Here is a 20912-nt window from a genome sequence, read left to right as displayed (position 1 = left end):
AAGTACTTCACAGCTCATTGTTTGTGATATTTGGCATGGCAAAAGTTTTTTGGTCATAACTTTTGTTTAAAATAGTTTAAAATTTAATTTTATATCTCTCTTGAAGTTTAAGAAAACTCAATGGTAAATCCAAACATACTGATTTCATGTCGGTAAGACCCTTCACTAAAGTCAAATTTCGAAAAAAGTGTTTTTTTAGACCATGTTTAAAAAAATCATAAAAAATTAAGTGGTAATTTTTTTTTAATATGGCTCTATCGAATAGAATTAGAGATAAAAGATTGAAGAACCGATAGCCGTTTGTCTTATGATTCTACCTGTAGTGCAAATTTAAGAGTTTCAACTCAAATCTTGATCTTCAAAAATCTATGAAAACCGTGTGGAGCCCCTTAAGTTGCTAAGACTAAAATAAAGTATAAGTGACCTTGGAAGTTATCAATTGTAGTTTATTCTTTTATGATTATACTCGTACATGTTTGTACTCAGAATAAAAATATTGATTATGGTTATCTACGTTGCGCATAGTTATGCATTCTGTATTTGTGAAAAAATATAATTAAGCCTTTTCTTCGCAGAAAACTGCGTTTAAATAAAGTTATTTTAGTCCCCATCGTGACATTGTGTTTAACCTAGTAAAACAATTGTAAAAAAAAAACCCCAATTCGAAATTGAAGTCCGGTTGTTTACCGTAATTTTGTTAAGTACTTAATTAGTTTAGTTCAAGTCATATAAATTTTCAATAGTCTAAATTAGAAAATAAAATGAAATAAAACTATGGAAACGGATTAAATCGCGTATAATGAATTTAAAATACATCCCGACGTTTCGAACTCTTTACAGCGTTCGTGGTCAACGGGTGACTGAGGAAAAAATTAAAATGTGCAAGCACTTACAAGAAATATTAACGAACCATGACCACAAATAATATAGATTTCTAAGGCAGGTTCACACACTATTAATAAAGCTAGTTATACAATATTCAAAAAATTTACCATTACTCTGTTAAAAAATAATAAACCAATTAATCTACACAAAATTGACAAAGAAACAAACTGCAAATGTCCAACACCATACAACACAAATGCCTCAATCTATATTATTTGTGGTCATGGTTCGTTAATATTTCTTGTAAGTGGGTAGCTTTTGCACATTTTAATTTTTTCCTCAGTCACCCGTTGACCACGAACGCTGTAAAGAGTTCGAAACGTCGGGATGTATTTTAAATTCATTATACGCGATTTAATCCGTCTCCATAGTTTTATTTCATGAGTAACTATCGCGGTAACCGAAGACAATATTAGAAAATAAAAATAAAATTAAGTAATGTGTGCAACTTTTCATTTCTTTCCAGATTTCGATCTGAACACAACCAAACCGCACAATGCACACACAACGAACGACGTTACGGCTATGCCTATGGGCTTGCCTGGTCGCGATATGCTGGGCGGACCAGCCCGCCCCGTTGGCCGCGCTTGCTCAGAACCCTTGCTCCAGCAAGACTACCTGCAGCGACTGCATACGAGCGGCCAGCTGTGCCTGGTGCTTCGCTCCCGGGTTCAACGGTCCTAGGTGCTTCAACCCTGCCTTGGAAGGAGGCACTGCGGGCTGTAATGAAGCATATATCTTCAACCCCGACAACGAGCTCTCAATAGATCAAACTTACAATAAAGAACTTAGTAGAAGTAAGTAGACCTTTAAGCTCTTCACTCCGTTAGCCGTATTCTCCCTAAACTCTTGCTCCAGCAAATGATGCACATCATAGAATAAGCGTATATGTTTTACCCGCTGCGTATCATAAGTTTATGTCACGATTTCGACGTTCATGTCCTTTGTGCTTTTTAAAACTTTAAATCTTACAAACATATCTAATGTAATAAGTAATTAGGCAAATAACTTATAAACCACAAAAAAAGCTATTAATGTTGTTAGCTTACAATCAATTTATAGCTATTATGCTCAATGCAAGGAATATGTATGTATAAACAAACATAGCTGAACGTTGCCTATTAGTATTGCTAACTACTGTGTTATCATTTTCCCGTGTACCTACCCCGGAAAGGATAATGCTTAATTACGTAATTTGTACTTGATAGATATATGAGTCATACTTATAACATTATTATTTCAAATGTAAACTAAAAAAACTTAAGAGTCTGTCAAAGCTAACTCTTAGGGCCCATTTAGACGGTACGAGAACTCGCATACGAGTTTTATTACATTGCTGTACTGATGGCTGTGCAAAATTGTATGTAACCTCAACAGCCCGCAATGTAACTAAAATCGCATGCGAGTTCGCACGCCGTCTAAATCAGGCCTTACTGTTGATCGACTCTTAAAGGATTAATGGATTATCGACTATATCACCATGAATAACAGTTTCATTATCCTCCTTGCGTTATGCCGCCATTTTGCCACGGCTCATGGGAGCCTGGCCAAAATGGCGGCTCTTTGAAAACGAATCCCAAGACAATTATACAATAATACCACCTACCTTCCCTCCCATCTTTCAGCACCTACCTAGTTTCTCACTTAAAATATGGCTATAAAATAAATAAGCCATTTATTCTATTCCATCGTCTTGTCACCCCATTCTTCCGTGTGTGAAAACGAGACGATACGACGATGCTGTCACTTTAATTTCTTTTTTTTTTGGCCAGGCTGTAGGTACTTTATTCACACTATTACAAAATACAAACGTTTATTCAGCAAAGGCTCTTATTTTGTTCAATTCATGATAGATTAATCCCTCGTCCATGTTTCAGCGCGCTCCCGCTCGGGTTCAAGTTCGGGCTCCTACGGCGAGTCCGGTTCGTACGGAGCCGCCGGTAGCGCCGGCGGCGCCATGTCCACGGCGGGCTCTGGCGAGAACCTCGTGCAGATCAAACCGCAGAGGGTCAACCTGCAATTACGACAGAGTAAGTAACTATTAAAAATAAAAATACTATTTAATAGGCATAGTAAGCTAAGTTGACAGCGATTGTGATAGCCCAACCGGTGCAAGTGTTATTTAACCGTCTATCTTTTACGTAAGAGAGACAACCCCTTGCATAGGCGAGAATATTCAAATCGCTGTGAGCTTGTCTTGGTACATAGGTATTCAAAGATATCACATCTGACAGATGTACACCAAAATATTGGTTTTGCAATCTTTGCTATCGTAAATCCACACATTATTACTGGTTTCGGGCATTATCGCACTCGGAATTCACTTTGTTGTTCCTTTTTCACTATTTTGTATTTTTAACCCCCGACGCAAAAACGATGGGGTGTTATAAGTTTGACGTGTCTGTCTGTTTGTGTGTGCGTCTGTCTGTGGCATCGTAGCTCCCGAACGGGTGGACCGGTTTAGATAGTTTTTTTTTTGTTTGAAAGCTGAATTAGTCGGGAATGTTCTTAGCCATGTTTCATGAAAATCGGTTTTCTCAAAATTTTAATTTTGTGGTTAGGTTAAAACTAATATGAAATACGAGTATACGAGCTTCTTCAATTCGCTTCAAGGTTATTTTGTCTCCGCAACGTTTGTTGCAGATATAAACATAACCAGAGCCATTAATTTAATTTTAATTATTACAGATCAAATGCAGAAGTTATCCTTCGCTTACTCCCGTGCCCAAGACTACCCACTGGACCTGTACTACCTTATGGACCTCAGTCGTTCCATGAAGAACGACCAGGAAAAGCTAGCTGCCCTCGGCAATTTGCTCTCCGCGACCATGAAAAATATCACATCCAACTTCAGAATCGGCTTCGGCTCGTTTGTGGACAAAGTTGTCATGCCTTATGTTTCTACTGTTGAGAAAAAGTAAGTAGTAGTATTACCGCCCTGGATGCTTATAAATAAAGACGTATTTTCTTTAATGGTGCTCCCAGTGGCTGTTATACCTACATTTTGATTACCTATTTATTTGATCACCTACTATTGTTTACTAATAACATTATCTTGTTTCAGTTTGAGAGCGCCTTGCGAAGGCTGTGCGGCACCTTATGGCTTTAAGAATCAAATGTCACTTAGCACTGATACCGCTTATTTTGATGTAAGTAGTATAATAAAAATAAGAATAATTTGTTCAAAAACCTTATAGCTAATGTTACATTTATGCGTTTACTTACAATGTGATGAGTATAACCAATAGACCATTTCAAGATGATATAACCAAGATAGCGCAACCAAATGCTAAAGAAACTCCCAAACGCCGCGTAAGGCACTGGTCCCACCGCGAGCTAGTAAGCTATGAGCTATCGGCTATAAAAACGAACAAAAGATAATCACTCCCGTGGAAATAAGAGACACGGCGATGTTTATAGCTACTCGCCCAGCGGTGAGCTATTTAATATCGCCGTGTCTCTTTTATTTTCACGGGAGTGCATATCTTTTGTTCGTGTTTATAGCCGATAGCTCATAGCTTACTAGCTCGCGGTGGGACCAGTGCCTAAATGAGCCCTAAATGTGAGATAAATAGCTCGAAAAACATTGTTGAGACGGTGGCCCAGAAACTATACTTATTAAAATATTCCGGTGTCTTTGCATGTTTAAATCAATGAGATGTTTTTCATTGCAATTTTGTTTTCAGCAAGCTGTATCGAAAGCCGACGTGTCCGGTAACCTGGACGCGCCAGAAGGCGGGTTCGACGCCATCATGCAAGCCATGGTGTGCAAGGAGCAGATCGGCTGGCGCCAGAAGGCCAACAGGCTGCTAGTCTTTTCCACTGACGCCGGGTTCCACTACGCTGGAGACGGCAAGGTACAACTACCGAGGGTTTTTTTGCTAGTTGTGTCTCTGTAGACACTTTATTTTTATTTAGTCTTTGGGTCAGGTTAATGTTACAAGTTACAAAGTTACGACGGCTGTGTAACAATATCATAAATGTAACTTGATGTTACCAAACGCCATTTTGGTGCAATATTGCACTATGACGCTTGAAGCTTACCGATGGTAACATTTATAAGCAGAATTTATGTGTTGTATAAATAAATAAAATAAAATAAAAGTGTTATACGACGTTATAATAAGTTATTTTACATTGTATTTGTTTGTCCCTACAGCTTGGCGGCATTGTTCAACCCAACGACGGCGAATGCCACATGGAAAACAACCTGTACACCTACTCTACTGTACAAGACTACCCCAGTATATCACAGATCAACCAAAAGGTATGTCATAGCAGCTAAGGCAAATCCATACTAATATTATAAATGGGAAAGTGTCTGTGTCTGTTTGTTTGTCCGTCTTTCACGTCAAAACGGAGTGACGAATTGACGTGATTTTTTAAGTGGAGACATTTGAAGGGATGGAGAGTGACATAGGATACTTTTTGTCTTTTTCTAACGCGAGCGAAGCCGCGGGCAAAAGCTAGTGGACTATAAAAAAAAAGGTTGATATTTTAGCGTATAACAGTAAATTAATTTCTCAACTGCCAGCGTTGCATAATCGCATCGGCAAAAGGGCAACCTCTCACTATTATGTCGCGATAGCGATTAAGAGATTTCAGAGTCGTGAAATATTTCGATATGCTGGGACCGCAGCAACTGGTGATAGTTGAGAATTTCGAGAGCAACCTTGACGCATATCGATTTCCATCAGGCAAAGGACCACTCGATCAACGTGATATTCGCGGTGACGTCGGAGCAGATCGGCGTGTACGAGGAGCTCAGCAAGCACATCCAGGGCTCCAGCAGCGGCGTGCTCACCGAGAACTCTGACAACGTCGTCGACCTGGTGCGCGAGCAGTACAACGTGAGTGCTATCATTATCAACAGTTTTTACGAATTCCAAATTTTTAATATGTCAACCAAAGACTACATGTTTTATAATTTCAAGTTTAGTTGCTTAGCATCTTTATGCAGTGCGCCAGTATTCCGCGTGAGAAAAAAAATGTTCAATAATGTAAACACATATGAAAAGTTGTAAGATTACGAAGTAATGATAGTAAATTGAATTGTTTTTCATTATGTTATCGTCTAAACGCAACATTTATGAAAGAAATCAATGTTTATGTTTTTTTTTTAAGTTTCTTCTATCATCATCTCTTTCCATTACATAGTTGCATGTGTAGGTATGTGTCACAAAGGAGATAAATAGTCTATTGTATGTATAGGTGACTAATTTCATAGTCTATTGTATTTTATACGTTGTTGATGATAATGATGATGTTATATTTCTTACATTTGCGTGACTAAGTTCTTATCTGATTATTTAATTGTTGTTTCCTCCAGAAAATCACTTCGGCGGTCGAAATTACGGACACATCGAGTGACGCCATCCAAATCACGTATTACTCATCCTGCCTTGACAAAACCAACGTAATTCAGACGAATAAGTGTGACGGATTAAGGGTAAGTCATATTTATAGACATAATGGAGTACTAAGAATTTTTAGTAACTGTTGCTGATAGTAATTTGAGTATAATAGCATGTGATTTAAATGTATGGCAATATTAGGATTACAATTACTTTCTACGGTTAGGTAATACATGTTTGTAGTATTTTTTTAAATAGTATCTATTCAGGAATACAGGGGTTCTTATGACTATGGCGCCCTTGTGACAGTCAATATAAAAGTAACTTAAGTGTAAGATTTGAAACACAACATAATTTACATGGAATAATAATTCGATAAGATTTTTCACATTAGTGGTAGTGCAATCGTACTTTCCTTATGCGATTTCGAGGATTAAAATGTAAATATACTTAAATCTTTTTCTGCTAGGTGGGCGACGTGGTGGAGTTCACGGCTGAAATCACTCTGAAGGAGTGTCCGAAAGACCCGAGCAAGTGGAAGCAGACATTCGTCATCTACCCCGGAGTCATCTCTGAGGGTCTCACCGTGGAGCTGGAAATGCAATGCGACTGCCCGTGCGAACATCGCGGACATCATGTGAGTTAACTTATTTATATTTATTTGTTTTGTGTGATATATTATCTGTTATTATAACAATAAGTGTTGTGTACACGATTAACGAGAATTTTATTGATCAAAGTGAACGAACCACCTTGACTGATGTAAATATTTTTCTTATATACCGAATTATCTGTTTATGTGTACTTAATATGTAGTTGCATTTTTTGTATTATTTCGCATCATAAATATGTCATGATATCTTCTCTCGAAAAACAACAAACTATAATATAATCTATGTATAACGGTCAGACGGCGCCATATGCACATGAAGGAGGGCCTACCGCGAATCTTATCGACGTGTTGCCTCTTTGTCTTGCTTGTATACATACTAATATTATAAATGGGAAAGTGTGTGTGTCAGTTTGCTTGCCCGTCTTTCAAGGCAAAACGGAGCAATGGGGAGAGAGTGAACGGAGGTGGAAGTTTGTATAGAGCATTCCAATTTTAACACGAGCGAAGCCGCGGGCAAAAGCTAGTTTTTTAAAAGATGTCATCAAGTGAACTTCAAATTTGATTTGAAGGTTAAAAAAATGAGTCTGAAAGGGATTGCTTCGCCACAAAGGATTTTTTTTTTTTTATACTAGGTCGATGCCAAATAAGCATACAACGTTCTCTAGATGCCCTATAGTCGCCTGTAACTCTTTGAAAACACCTTGTAAAAGTAATAATATCGTTTGCGACAGGCGTACGACGACAGCCTGGACGTGTGCAGCGGCAACGGCATCTCGGCGTGCGGCGTGTGCCTGTGCCAGCCCGGGCGCTTCGGCAAGAACTGCGAGTGCTCGGCGCAGGGCGGCGGCTCCGCCGACCAGGACCGCGGCTGCCGGCCCAGCAACGCCAGCTCCGGCGCCGTCTGCTCCGGCCGCGGCAACTGCATCTGTGGCGTCTGCGAGTGCAACAAGATGTCCGACCCTACCGAGGTGCGTGTACGCCACGCCACACAGTAGCCCGCCTCGGCTACGAGCGACGACGAGATCCACTAATACAAACAGAAACATCCTTAACTTTACAATTTATTTATTATTACTTTTAGATCTGACTCGGTGGGGGGTGTAAAAGTCACCTATGAAGGGTAAACTTAGACTTAAATATTGCAAATAACTAATCAGTAGGTATTTATGTTTATCTATAACCTAATATTCTGCTAAAACTAGGCAGAAATTTTAACTTTTATTAGACCAACAAAGATAGGTATTCTAGGTGAAGGAACGGGTCTTTACGATATGTAAATTCTTACTTCCTCTTTGATATACCTACTTACCATATAGATTTCAGAGCATTATAATAGCTGTCTATCAGTGTCTCTTGTTAAAAAATAATTTAAAGGTATTTTGTTGTGTATTGAGTTTTAATGGTGGCAATTACTTTCAATCTAAGTATCAATTTCAGGTGATAACCGGTTCGTTCTGCGAGTGCGAGAACTTCTCATGCGACCGCAACAAGGGGCTGCTGTGCTCGGGGCCGGAGCACGGCGACTGCGTGTGCGGCAAGTGCCAGTGCAAGCCCGGCTACACCGGCGCCGCCTGCGACTGCCTGCTCGACACCGCGCCTTGCATCCCGCCAGGTATAACGCTTCGGTCCTATTATACATATACAGAGTGTAACAAAAATGGTGGTGATCCGTTTAAGGGCGTATTCAGTATCGTAATCTCATCAGGAAAAAGTAGGATAAAAAAATTTTTTCGCAAAATTTTTTTTTTATCTTTGTATGGAGATTCGACCGATTCGCGCGGCCCGGCTCATACAAAAGTGAAAATTTTTTTAGCGAAAAAAAAATGTTCTTCTACTTTTTCCTGATAAGAATACGATACTGAGTACGCCCTTAAACGGATCACCACCATTTTTGTTACACTCTGTATGCTGTTTATACCTATACATATGTGTATCACCCTAGGTATGTATCTAGGGTGAATAGGCATCTTCTGCTCACTCCATCGTAGGCCACCCTTGCCTTTGGCTAGTGTGTGGCCAAGAATACCATTCATAATAAAATAATAAAAAATAACCTGTAATAATTCGCGGGGCCTGCAGTAAGGAAGTATCTAAAGACTCTAAAGAGTAACTTTTATTATGGGACCAATCCCGAAATCCCAAAATGCCTGAGTGATTAAACTTGACATTCAGTACTCAGCTCAGTATTTTCGGTATATCGGGATTGATTCCATAAATATCTGGGCAACCGAGCTTCGCTCGGTTCTGTTTCGTATCCTTGACATGTGTCGCCATCTAGTTCAAAAATGAATAGTACCTACATCGAGCGAAAGAATTCTCAGCCTTAACAACACAACTACTCCACACGAGATGGCGCGCATTTCGCCACAAAAACTCAAATAGTGTATTTTCTATTCGTTTTAGCCTTGACCTGTGTCGCCATCTAGTGTTTGCAATAAATAGTACTTACATCGACCGAAAGAATTCTGTCTTAACAGTACAACTACTGCACACGAGATGGCGCGCGAAGAAAAACGCATGAAAACTCGAAAATTCGCGTTTTCCGGGACCTAAGGATAAGTTAGACCGATTTTTCACCCCCAAAAACCCCCACATAACAAATTTCTGCGAAATCGTTAGAGCGGTTTCCGAGATCGTCAGTGTAAATAAATATATATATAAATAAATAAATAAATATACAAGAATTGCTCCTTTAAAAGTATAAGATAAAAGTCACTACATAGTCCGTAGCTCAGCCAAATTTTACCAGCAGGGTTAGCACATGATTGCCGCGACTCGCGAGAGTATGTCGCCGTGAGATAGACTACCCGTCCTTATGTCATTAATACAGTTAGAAGAAGACGTGTCATCTATCTCGCGGCGACATACTCTCGCGGCAATCATGTGTTAGGCCTACAGAACAGTCAACAAGTGTCAAGTACTTGAATCGTAATTTCTTGTGTGCGCAGGTGGCGGTGATATCTGCAGCGGCAACGGGCAGTGTGTGTGCGGCCAGTGCGTGTGCAATGTGAACAGCGCGCAGCACTACTCCGGCAAATACTGCGATAAATGCCCGGTGAGTATTTCAATATTACGCAAAACCATGTGCAAAGGGTGCTCCTAGGTAGTAGTCCTAGCACTTTAATGACAACCTACCGCCAACCATGTTCACGGGGCAATCTGCCAAACCCTACTCCGTATCAGACTTATTAGAATATTTGTGATGAGTTTTTTTTTTCTTATTTTTGTATTTTTATGCTTTTATGTATTTTTAGTTACATAGTGCTTTGGGTTTTTACTGTCATACTGTATAACGAATTTGTTAAATAAATAAATAAATGTGAGTGTGTTTAGTAAAACGTCCCACTTTGTCGGTTACCATTAAGGCGAGATTTACTTGAACCTTTATGTGAATAAACTGACTAAACGGCTTTATAGCAATCGACAAAGTGGGACGTTTTTCCGTGCACACTCACAAATGTTCAACTAGTTGCCCCTTTCTTGTTAATTTACACGTAAGTGTCTTTATTACACGGAACGTTGTTCGGGGTAGACCCTCTGTAAATAAACCGCTTCGATGCAGCAATGCGATAGTGAAACTTCTCAAAAACCTGTATGTTATTAGAATAACTAGAGCTATACTAGAGTATGTACTCTGTTGGCAGGATATTGCCAATTAGTCATATATTTTTTCGTAAGATAAAGTACTATGTGAGGTGTGCAATAAAGAGTATTGTATTGTACATTTGATGGAGAGGAATTGACGCTCGGGGAGTGAACAGTTCATATCACTAAGCCTTACAGCCGTTACATCTATTGACTATCCATCTGAATACCATTACGAGATTTAACAAATACTTACAAATACGACATAAAATACGTATTAAATACAATGTCATGATTTCGTATATTCCAGACGTGTACCGGCCGCTGCGAGCAGTTCAAGGAGTGCGTGTTGTGCAAGGTGCACAACCGGGGCGCGGAGTGGAACGACCAGCACGTTTGCTACGAGTCCTGCAAGGACGCCGACGGCATCAACCCCAAAGTCGAAAAGGGAAAACTGGAAGGTACGAGTACATGCACTAAGCGCTTTGCTCCTTCTTTTCTTATATGCACAGCTAAGGAGCCCGCGTCTATATCAAGCAAGCTTCAAATCCAGGGTGAACAGGCACAATTTGGGTTAGCTCGTTCCATCGTAGGTCACGTCTTCGTCTAGTCTATGGCCATGACTAAGACCATTTAATAATAAAATGATAGCGATATGATTTGGCTAACTGATTTATGAGTCGACGAATTGATGTGATTTTTTTTAAGTAGAGGTAGTTGAAGGGATGGAGAGTGACATAAATAAATAATAAAAAAATGAAGAACAAAGAAATGCCTACCTAATGACCTAACTCTCGTTGTTGTTGGTTTTGGGTCCAAAGTTGATCATGGTCCTTTAGTGCTGAAATGGGCGTATAGTGGATGACAATACATTATTACGGTACCATAGACAAGGGTTGATTTTGCTGCGTAAGCAATATATGAACGCTTTAAAAAGCAACTAAGAGAGATAACTAGGGGAGCGTGGACATTTTTGGCATCTTGTCTTCGAGCCCTAATGAGCACGAGGACGAGGCTATAGAAACTCTGTGATAAAACAGAATTTAATTATGTTCGCATTTGTTAGAATCATTTGGACTTTGAAAGAAAAGTACCGTCAGTATTAAAATGTTGACATAAAATTTGTTATATTTCAGCGAACGAGTCCAGGAATGAGCATTTGTGCAGCTTCCAAGACGAAGAAGACGACTGCCTGTACGTGTTCGTGTACTCGTACGACGAGAACCAGGTCCTGTACATCAGGGCCCAGGAGGAACGCGAGTGTCCCAAGAAGGTGAGATATTCATATACTAGTGACGCCCGGCTCCGCTACGGCAGTACAGTAAACGGCCATATAGAATGCACATCGGACTTTGGAAAGAGACAATTAACGTCACATAAGGAAGAAAGAGACAACGCTCTACGGAGACGAAAAACCGATGTGCATTATTTATAGCCGTTTACTATAAAGCATAAAAAAGGGCAGAGTAAGTTTTGATTTAAAGACTTTTGTAGATTAATTAAAGAGGGACAAAGTCGCCTATAATAAGTTAATGTTATTTTATTTCTCAAACGGATTCGGCAGCGTTTTCGATTGACCCTTTTCCTGGCATAGTAAGTACAACGATCACAAACATGCCAATTTAATTTCAACTTTAGTGTTCAAATTTAAAACATAATATAGCTCTTTCGAAAAAAGTGACTTGTCTTTAAATATGTATATATGTGATATATTTAGCTGAATTAATTGGAATTAATTGGAAGGCATAAGCTGAATTATAGAAGGATTTTAAAAAAATCTTTGAGGAATAATGCGCCTTGACTTTTCCAACCCTTCCTACATCTTTGTCAAGAAAATGATATTACGTCTGTATTCCCAAAAGTGGTATTTAAATGTGTGTGTATGTGCAGGTATTCATCCTGGGCATCGTGCTGGGCGTGATCGCGGCCATCGTGCTGGTGGGGCTGGCGCTGCTGATGCTGTGGAAGATGGTCACCACCATCCACGACCGCCGCGAGTTCGCGCGCTTCGAGAAGGAGCGGATGATGGCCAAGTGGGACACGGTACGTACACATACGAGACCACACACACTTTTCACTAACAAAGCCGACAAATTAAAAAAAATGGTGGGAAGAACTGACTTACTATGAAAAGAATTGCTCCATTTGACGACCGGTCTGGCTCAGTCGGTAGTGACCCTGCCTGCTGAGCCGCGGTCCTAGGTTCGTATCCCGGAAAGGGCATCTATTTGTGTGATGAGCACAGATATTTGTTCCTAAGTCATGGATGGTTTCTATGTATATAAGTATGTATTTATCTATTTAAGTATGTTTATCGTCGCTTAGCACCCATAGTACAAGCTTTGCTTAATTTGGGGCTAAGTTGATCTGTTTAAGGTGTCCTTAATATTTATTTATACCACAGACCAACCCCTATAGACATCCATTACAAGACGACTCGCGGTCGCCAGCCTTCCTAGTATTTGCACTGATATAAGCGCGGGCGCTCGCCGTGCCCGATCAGTAGCGACCAAGTAACAGACCCGAAAGCAGCGCGTGTTTTTCGCAGTAAAAAAATTGAAAAAGGGTATTTTGATGTCTTAAAGATGTCCACCTGTAGTGTGAAATGGTGTGGAAAGGTAACAAGAAGCTCAAATTTAAAAACAGACGTCATTACATTCCACATAAAAGTCATATTTATAATTTATTCAGAGCCGGCATAGGTCAACTTACATTGGCCAATTACGCGTCAGTAGAGGGACAGTCCCTTTCATTTGGCGCGACTGCCCGCCGTCCTTGAAACGGCCAATCACAGCGCGCTTAACACATTCCCCGCCCGCTCCTCGCACCCCTGGCACTGGTGACTCGTATCACGAACAAAATATACAAGAATGCTACTCTATAGGAGGTTCTCTGTGATTTATACAATATGTATTGTATTTTTTGTACATACATATTGTATTAATATTGTATTTTTTTGGACATTGGATTTTTCCTAGAAATATTCTATATACATATACCTAATTATATATTTTTTGTTTAACGATTATTTCTATATGAAATTGTATAATTATAGACTCAATATTATTATGAACAATAATTACAACAATAAATTGCTCTGATAATTAGGTTAGATTAAGATCATAATATATATGTAATGAACTATTCATAAGAGCTTGTAACTAGGCCTACATGAATAAAGATATTTTAAATTGAATTGAACATACAATCACGCCTGTATCCCATAAAGGGGTAGGCAGAACACATGAAACTACTAAAGCTTCAGTGCCACTCTTGGCAAATAAGGGGTTGAAGAAAACGAAACTGTGACATTGCAGTGACAAGTTGCCAGCCTCTCGCCTACGCCACAATTTAACCCATATCCCATATTCCATATTCCATATTTATTTATTTATTTACTGACGAGCTGCCGGCGTATCATGCTGCCAATTTTATCACTTATCCACGCGGATAAGACATCTGTCACTCTCACACTGACATACTTGCTAAAGCGTGACGGATGCTTTATTCACGTGGATAAGTGATAAAATTGAAAGCATGATACGCCGGCTGGATGTGTTTTAATATGTTTTCACTTCGTACAATCAAATTTACATTTATCTAATATCGTTTTTTACGCTTTCTGTGGATATTAATCTAAGTTGCCCACTTTGATAGGTCAAAGGTTTCTCTGCCGATGCAAGATTTATTTAAACGTCTAGATCTGCCATCCTGAGACGAAAAGCACTATCTCAAACGAAAATCCATAGCTAACTTATACTTAAGTATCTATAGTTGACAGTAAAATTGTAAATCTGATTTACTATACGTGTTATTTGTCTGCCTAAAAAGAGAACCCACGTAGTTAAGAATTAATTTCACTCACGTTGAATATTTGTTCCCAGGGAGAAAACCCCATCTACAAGCAGGCGACATCGACCTTCAAGAACCCGACGTACGCCGGCAAATAAGGATCTGTCAAAGCGTAATAAGTGTAGCAAAAGTTTAAATACTGTCACGAAAGTAGTCGTCTCAAAGTTGCGCCCAGAGTAGCGCACAAACGTAAAATGACACCGATAACTGACGGCCTAGTGCAGACATTTCAAATGAAATTTTAATCATTTGACTTTTCTAGCAAACATTTTTCAGTGATCGCGGTAGGCCCTCTTCTCATCCTTGAATCTTATTACAACCTCATATGGTCTTCTGGTGGTCACTTCAGCATGTCTTCGTTTGTACTGGTCAGTAGTCAGTATTTACTATTGTAGAATCTTTTATAAATTGAAATTATGTAGTCAGTAGACTGTTGAAAACTTAGTATGATGCCTTAAATTGTGCCTTTGTCGGTAATTTATAAAAAAATACAATTAACGTGACTACTTTCGAATTACAATTGCCGTAAAGTGCTAATTATTTCGTAAAATCTCAAATAGATCATTAAATATAATAAGTAATAATTTTATACATTGTGAATCTTGTACATTTTTTTATTGCAATAATATGAATTTTCAAAGAGAATAGTAATCTATTTCTCTACATTTTTGTAGTACGCTTTTGTACTTATTGTGCGAGTGTTTGTGTATTGTACTTACGTATAGTGTGATAAATAGGGGAAACGAATCGAGTGCCTGGCCGAGTCTTTTAACTATTCGAAATTATAGAGAAAATATAGCAATATTTCGATTAATGCGAAACTCGTATGCGAAGCTACTTGTAATTTTGTCTGTGCCTTTGATATTAATTGGTTAATTACCACAACTCTAAAATTAAGTTTTTGATTTATCAAATTCTTGATAAAATAAATTTTAACGGAGTCAGACCAAGGTTACCCATCATCGATTTTGAAAACAAAGACTTTGCTAGTATTATTTAAATGTCTTATTTCATATAATTTTGAATAACACTTTGTCTGACTTTATAATAACTATAATAATAGTCCGGTGTAAGTTAACGTGTTGCAGAGTTAATGATGACAAGGTGATGTTTTGTGTGTAACGTTTTGTGTCACGAATAACTTCCATGAAATCTGTGCATATTCAAGATATGTTCACTGCCAAGATAATGTCATCATGTGCCTTTTAACGTGAGAAGTAACAAATTGTGCCATTACTAATGCTAAACATAGAATATTAACAGTTTTATACACGGGGGTAAATATAATGACGACACTGAATCAATACAATTGCAGAGGATGTGAGCTTTTCTTGTTAGAAGCAACACGTTTTCGATACAATCTGAAATTCGGCACTAAAATATCCGAGGGCCGGTCTGTTGTGTATTTTCTTTTAATTTTAATAAATTTTGACCGAAGTAGCTGACATCTAATTCATTGCCAAAGATGTGATTATTATTTAGCTTACATTATTTGCAATTGTAATAAAAATGTGTTTGTTTACTTCTTTGAATGAAACAGTACAGAATATATATTATTTATTGAAATTAATTATAGTTGTAAGTGTAATTACATTTTATTTTTGAAATTAAGTTATAATAAGTTGTATTGATCGTGCCTTTATATTTTTTTTATTATGCATTTAGAACACAGTCATAGTTCTATTGACCGGCAGTTAAAAGTTAAAACCAATTAATTCATAAAATAAGTAACAAGTAACCTCGATCTGTTTAGAGGGAGCAGTATGTATAAATAAAATTTTGTCTATATTAAACTATAGCTAATAAATATTAACGCTAATATTAAGCTCTTTCATTTTATCGCATAGGGACCCGCAGTAGCGACACGTAGCGAATTTGAAGCGACAGTATTAGAAAATAGAGTTGAACTTGTTTTAAAATATCGTAGATAAAAAAAAGAGGTTTTTTACCAACCAAGAGGTTACTTCAAGTTATCGGTAAAAACTAGCAGGGATATAAGCAGGCTCAAAAAAAGCTGCTAATACGATTCACGGTAAGATCTGTTAGCCCTGCTAATACCACCGTCACTGCATCATACGACTACTGTTATACCTGTCAACATATGTGTAGTCTAATCAAAGGTCCAAATGTCGCTCACTATCACTAGATTTGTATCAGTTAGTACATTCTGTACATGTTACCTGTCACATAGCCCTTATGGTGTGAGACAAAGTGGGGCATTGTGACTGGAAGCGTCCATACACACTAAATCTGCACCGATTTTCATTCCACAGGCCTTGCGAGTGCACTTTAGAATTATTTGACTAACCTCCCAATTCACTCGGTGTTTAGCAAACATGCCGATCGTTTAGGCCGTCTATATCATCTTTCTTTCACTCTTTTTCCAAATCTTAGAGCTTCGTTCGTTAAGAAACGTAAACGAATTGCATTTTCGGCTACATAAAAATGATAAAGACAAAATGCCAAACTACACACCGCTCTGTAATGCGAACAGTATTTGCTACCTAAGTTAGAAAAAATATTTTCCAAAAATAATGTGGGCAGTCATTCTGACGTCAGGATGACTGCCCAAACTGAGTATGTCGGGGTTGGAGCCCCTAATTTGCAACAATGTATATACTATGATTTACTACCTATTTGCTACCTACACATATATTTTTTTCAGATTTTTTAGGTAAAAAATAACGATTTTATGAGCAAAGTATTATTTTTAGAGATTTCTTCCATAAAGTGGGCAGTCATTCTGACGTCAGGATGACTGCCCAAACTGAGTATGTCGAGGTTGGACCCCCTAATTTGCAACAATGTATGTACTATGATTTACTACCTATTTGCTACCTGCACATATATTTTTTTCGGATTTTTTAGGCAAGGAATAACGATTTTATAAGCAAAATAGTTTTTTTGTAGAAATATGTTTCATAAAGTGGGCAGTCGTTCATACTTCAAGTTGGACCCCCTAATTTGCAACATTCTATGTCCTATGATTTACTACATTTTGCTACCTACATATAATATCTACTTATATATTTTCATTTTATTTTTTTATAAATAAAATCTGAAAACATACATAATATTATGTAGGTAGGCAAATGGGGCCTTGGGGCCTATATTTATTTCATTTTATTCAATTTTTCATATTTAAAAAAATCTGAAAACATACATATATTATGTAAAAGTAGGCAAATGGGTAGTAAATCATAGGACATAGAATGTTGCAAATTAGGGGGTCCAACTTGAAGTATGAATGACTGCCCACTTTATGAAACACATATATTTCTACAAAAAAACTATTTTGCTTATAAAATCGTTAATCTTGGCCTAAAAAATCCGAAAAAAATATATGTGCAGGTAGCAAATAGGTAGTAAATCATAGTACATACATTGTTGCAAATTAGGGGGTCCAACCTCGACATACTCAGTTTGGGCAGTCATCCTGACGTCAGAATGACTGCCCACTTTATGGAAGAAATCTCTAAAAATAATACTTTGCTCATAAAACGTTATTTTTTACCTAAAAAATCTGAAAAAAATATATGTGTAGGTAGCAAATAGGTAGTAAATCATAGTATATACATTGTTGCAAATTAGGGGGTCCAACCCCGACATACTCAGTTTGGGCAGTCACCCTGACGTCAGAATGACTGCCCACACTATTTTTGGAAAATCTTTTTTTTAACTTAGGTAGCAAATATGTCAATATAGGTAGTAAATAGTAGCAAATAGGTAGTAAATGCTGATGGTACTCCAACATCGATCTGCCACTTTGGTCAGTCATTCTGATGCACACCGATTTGACAGTTCGCGCCATTGAGGTATATGTACTACGTACTAGAGGCGACGTTGCCAAGCGAAAACACTGCACATGCTGACAAATGCGCGGGGTGGGGGGAGCGGCCATTTACGCATAGAGTAGGTCTACCATCAGATGTGACACATTATTATATTCTGCCTAATGGGAATTTTACATTTAGTTAAAATACGGCTATTCTAGTCAAAATGATTTATTTATTTACAACTTAAACAATACAAAATAATATAATTGTGCTGTACTTATTTTCTTCTTTAAAATACAATGAATGAACAATATGTGTGTGGTCAGTTGGTAACCAAGTTTCCTCAGCACAATTTTTGGATAAAGCGTATCCATTGTTCCCTTTTTTCATGACCAGGCCAAAGAAAACTGCAAAAAGTGAGCGTGCTACAAATACAATTTCACTCAAAAAATATTAACAATTTATAAACAAATAAACTTTTTTAATATTATAGTAACATAATTCATGAAGTAGTAAGTAGTTACCTAATAATTTTCCAAATAGAAATATATATATTTCGCAAATATATTAGAAGTGAAACACATTAGTAGGAACAATGTAAATGGCACATCTGCGCGGTTAACTTTTTCTAGTCTATGATTGCGTCACCAAAATGGCGGCAGTCCGCACCCGCTCGCGTGTTTGTAGAATATTCAATCTTAAAATATTATAGACGAGTTTTTTGTTTAATTTACCGATGAAATGTCACACCTTGACTTTTATTTGATTTTTTCGAGTGATTAGAACAATTTTTAAGCACACAAGAACGCATTATTCACGTGGATTGTAAATGATTCACGGCACGTCACTGCACTGCAAGGGCCTGGAGACGACTGACAACGTTGCGGTCCATGGACCGCAGTGGGGTGTGTTAAAAATTCTCTTAGCAACGTCGCCTCTAGTACGTAGTACATATACCTCAATGGTTCGCGCACTTGTAATACAAGGCTTGTACCTTTCGAGAAACGGGCCCCAGGTCATGGATTACATACGTATGGAAAACCTGGTTACTCTATAAACTTCAAATCTTATTCCAGCTCTTAGACGGGCGAGGAAATTATGAAAATAGAAGCGGAGCAAGCTCAATTTTCCGCTCCATTCGCCGCTCCACCGGGTGCCGGGACTTGCTTAAATAGAATCTAAGAAGTTATAAAATTACCCTAGTGAAATGAGTAAACATTGTTTGAGTTGGCTGGGTTTTGGACACTGAGACCACGGCTCGGTATATCGGTAAGTTTAATCATTCCTTTAAAAATCGTCGTTTGGCAAAACATTACGTAACATTGTTTCCACATTTAAATTAAAATAAAATTAAAGCCTCCGACAGAAAAACCGTTAAAGAGCAGTTCCCGAATACTTTGTACATAGCCACGTCAGCAAATTTTAATTGATCCTATTTTGTTACCAACATTTAGTGATATAAGTCGACTTTCGTAAGATATATACATACAGGATAATTGTTATAATGTTAGAACCTTAATGACCAAATAAAACTTACTAAAATCTCGTTTCATGAAATAAATCTTGGTAACAAAAAAGGAATAATAAAAATAAATTTAACATTTTCTTAATTTTTGTACAAACTTTTCGAGAACTGCTGTAAAAGTAGAAAATGGCTGGACCGACATGTCCAAGAACTAGAACATTGTCGCTAGAAAATTCTGTTTAAAAAAAACCGCATCCAAATCGGTTGACCCGTTTAGGAATAATGGTGACACAGACAAACTTATAACATCCCTCTATTTCTGCGTCGGGGGTTAAAAATATACAATTAAAAACATAAATACGTGTTATACACTAAAGAAAAAGCGACCAAATCCACCGGTGACCGATCCGGAAATCGAACCACTGTCTGCAGCTTACGCGGCTAACGTCCTTATCACTAGACCACACAGGCGTCCGGCGGTTTGAATATTACGTGAAAAAAAAAATTAAATACTAGAGATCTCTAAACTTATAATCACCGATTGCGGACGTTTCTGGTCTACCTTTCATATTAAACATTGCCTATAAAAAATTAAATTTTTAAATATCAATGTCACGCCAGCGTTTAAGTCATCTTGCTCACGCTTATGTCACATTCAAAGAGCTAGATGGTGCTAGTAGCCACGCGTGGCCAACAAAACTCTTATCAGTATCCTACGTCGAAATAGTCATCAAACTGCAACATCTTGCGACATCTGTTTTAGCTATCACGCACTAAACCTATAACGTCACATGGACGTTTAAAGTCGAACATTACTAGATGGCGTTGCCGTGCGGCTTGTATGTGTGCTCGCCGCGTACGTATAATATACTCGCTCTGTCCGCAACACATGCAAGCGGAATTGAATGAACGAGATCCGCGGCGCCCACCCCGCACCCCACGCCCCGCGCCCCGCGACCACGGCGCCGCGCGCCGGCGACCTTGAGTTGAGAGGCCCCAGCCCCCGATCAAAGGATGCATTGATTTGTTAAAATTTAAAGCACTCGAAAGCAGGCGCGTAGTTACTTAGAAATATAGAAATGAATATTATTAAATTTGATCCTTAAGACGATACAGGAGGAGTTAATTCTCCATACAAACGCTCTTGACTATTTATAAGTACCTAGGTAGTACTTAGTTGCTGACGGCGTCGCGTCGAGGTCTTGGCCCACTCCGCCGCAGATCGGCGACCGAGCGCGCATTCGTGTGCGTTCGGAAATCCTAGCCAGTCGGCAATCGTCGCGTCTCATACTTCCATATCGATAAGGTTTGATTTCGCATGCATCGCATCGGTCGTGCATGTGGCAAATGTCGGAAGGATTTCAAAGGCAAAAATCAAAGAT

The 20912-nt window shown here is 38.4% G+C and overlaps 1 protein-coding gene across 2 annotated transcripts in view; it reads left to right on the top strand.

Annotated features, from left to right (window-relative positions):
• Positions 1 to 16110, top strand: part of LOC125227946 (integrin beta-PS) — a 35404-nt gene extending 19294 nt beyond the window's left edge. For both annotated transcript variants that reach the window (XM_048132356.1, XM_048132355.1), the window contains exons 2-17: positions 1352 to 1682; positions 2763 to 2915; positions 3574 to 3802; positions 3950 to 4034; positions 4572 to 4742; positions 5045 to 5152; positions 5583 to 5735; positions 6215 to 6334; positions 6709 to 6876; positions 7584 to 7820; positions 8290 to 8464; positions 9801 to 9907; positions 10748 to 10898; positions 11574 to 11710; positions 12328 to 12480; positions 14322 to 16110. In XM_048132356.1, the coding sequence (XP_047988313.1) occupies positions 1382 to 1682; positions 2763 to 2915; positions 3574 to 3802; positions 3950 to 4034; positions 4572 to 4742; positions 5045 to 5152; positions 5583 to 5735; positions 6215 to 6334; positions 6709 to 6876; positions 7584 to 7820; positions 8290 to 8464; positions 9801 to 9907; positions 10748 to 10898; positions 11574 to 11710; positions 12328 to 12480; positions 14322 to 14387 (2514 nt within the window). In that variant the 5' untranslated portion in view covers positions 1352 to 1381 and the 3' untranslated portion in view covers positions 14388 to 16110. The remainder of the gene's footprint in view (positions 1 to 1351; positions 1683 to 2762; positions 2916 to 3573; positions 3803 to 3949; positions 4035 to 4571; positions 4743 to 5044; positions 5153 to 5582; positions 5736 to 6214; positions 6335 to 6708; positions 6877 to 7583; positions 7821 to 8289; positions 8465 to 9800; positions 9908 to 10747; positions 10899 to 11573; positions 11711 to 12327; positions 12481 to 14321) is intronic.
• Positions 16111 to 20912: the final 4802 nt, after the last annotated feature.

Source organism: Leguminivora glycinivorella, chromosome 7 (genome assembly GCF_023078275.1).
Source record: "Leguminivora glycinivorella isolate SPB_JAAS2020 chromosome 7, LegGlyc_1.1, whole genome shotgun sequence".
NCBI classification, from domain to species: Eukaryota; Metazoa; Arthropoda; class Insecta; order Lepidoptera; family Tortricidae; genus Leguminivora; species Leguminivora glycinivorella.
This window is presented reverse-complemented; position numbering and strand designations above follow the sequence as displayed.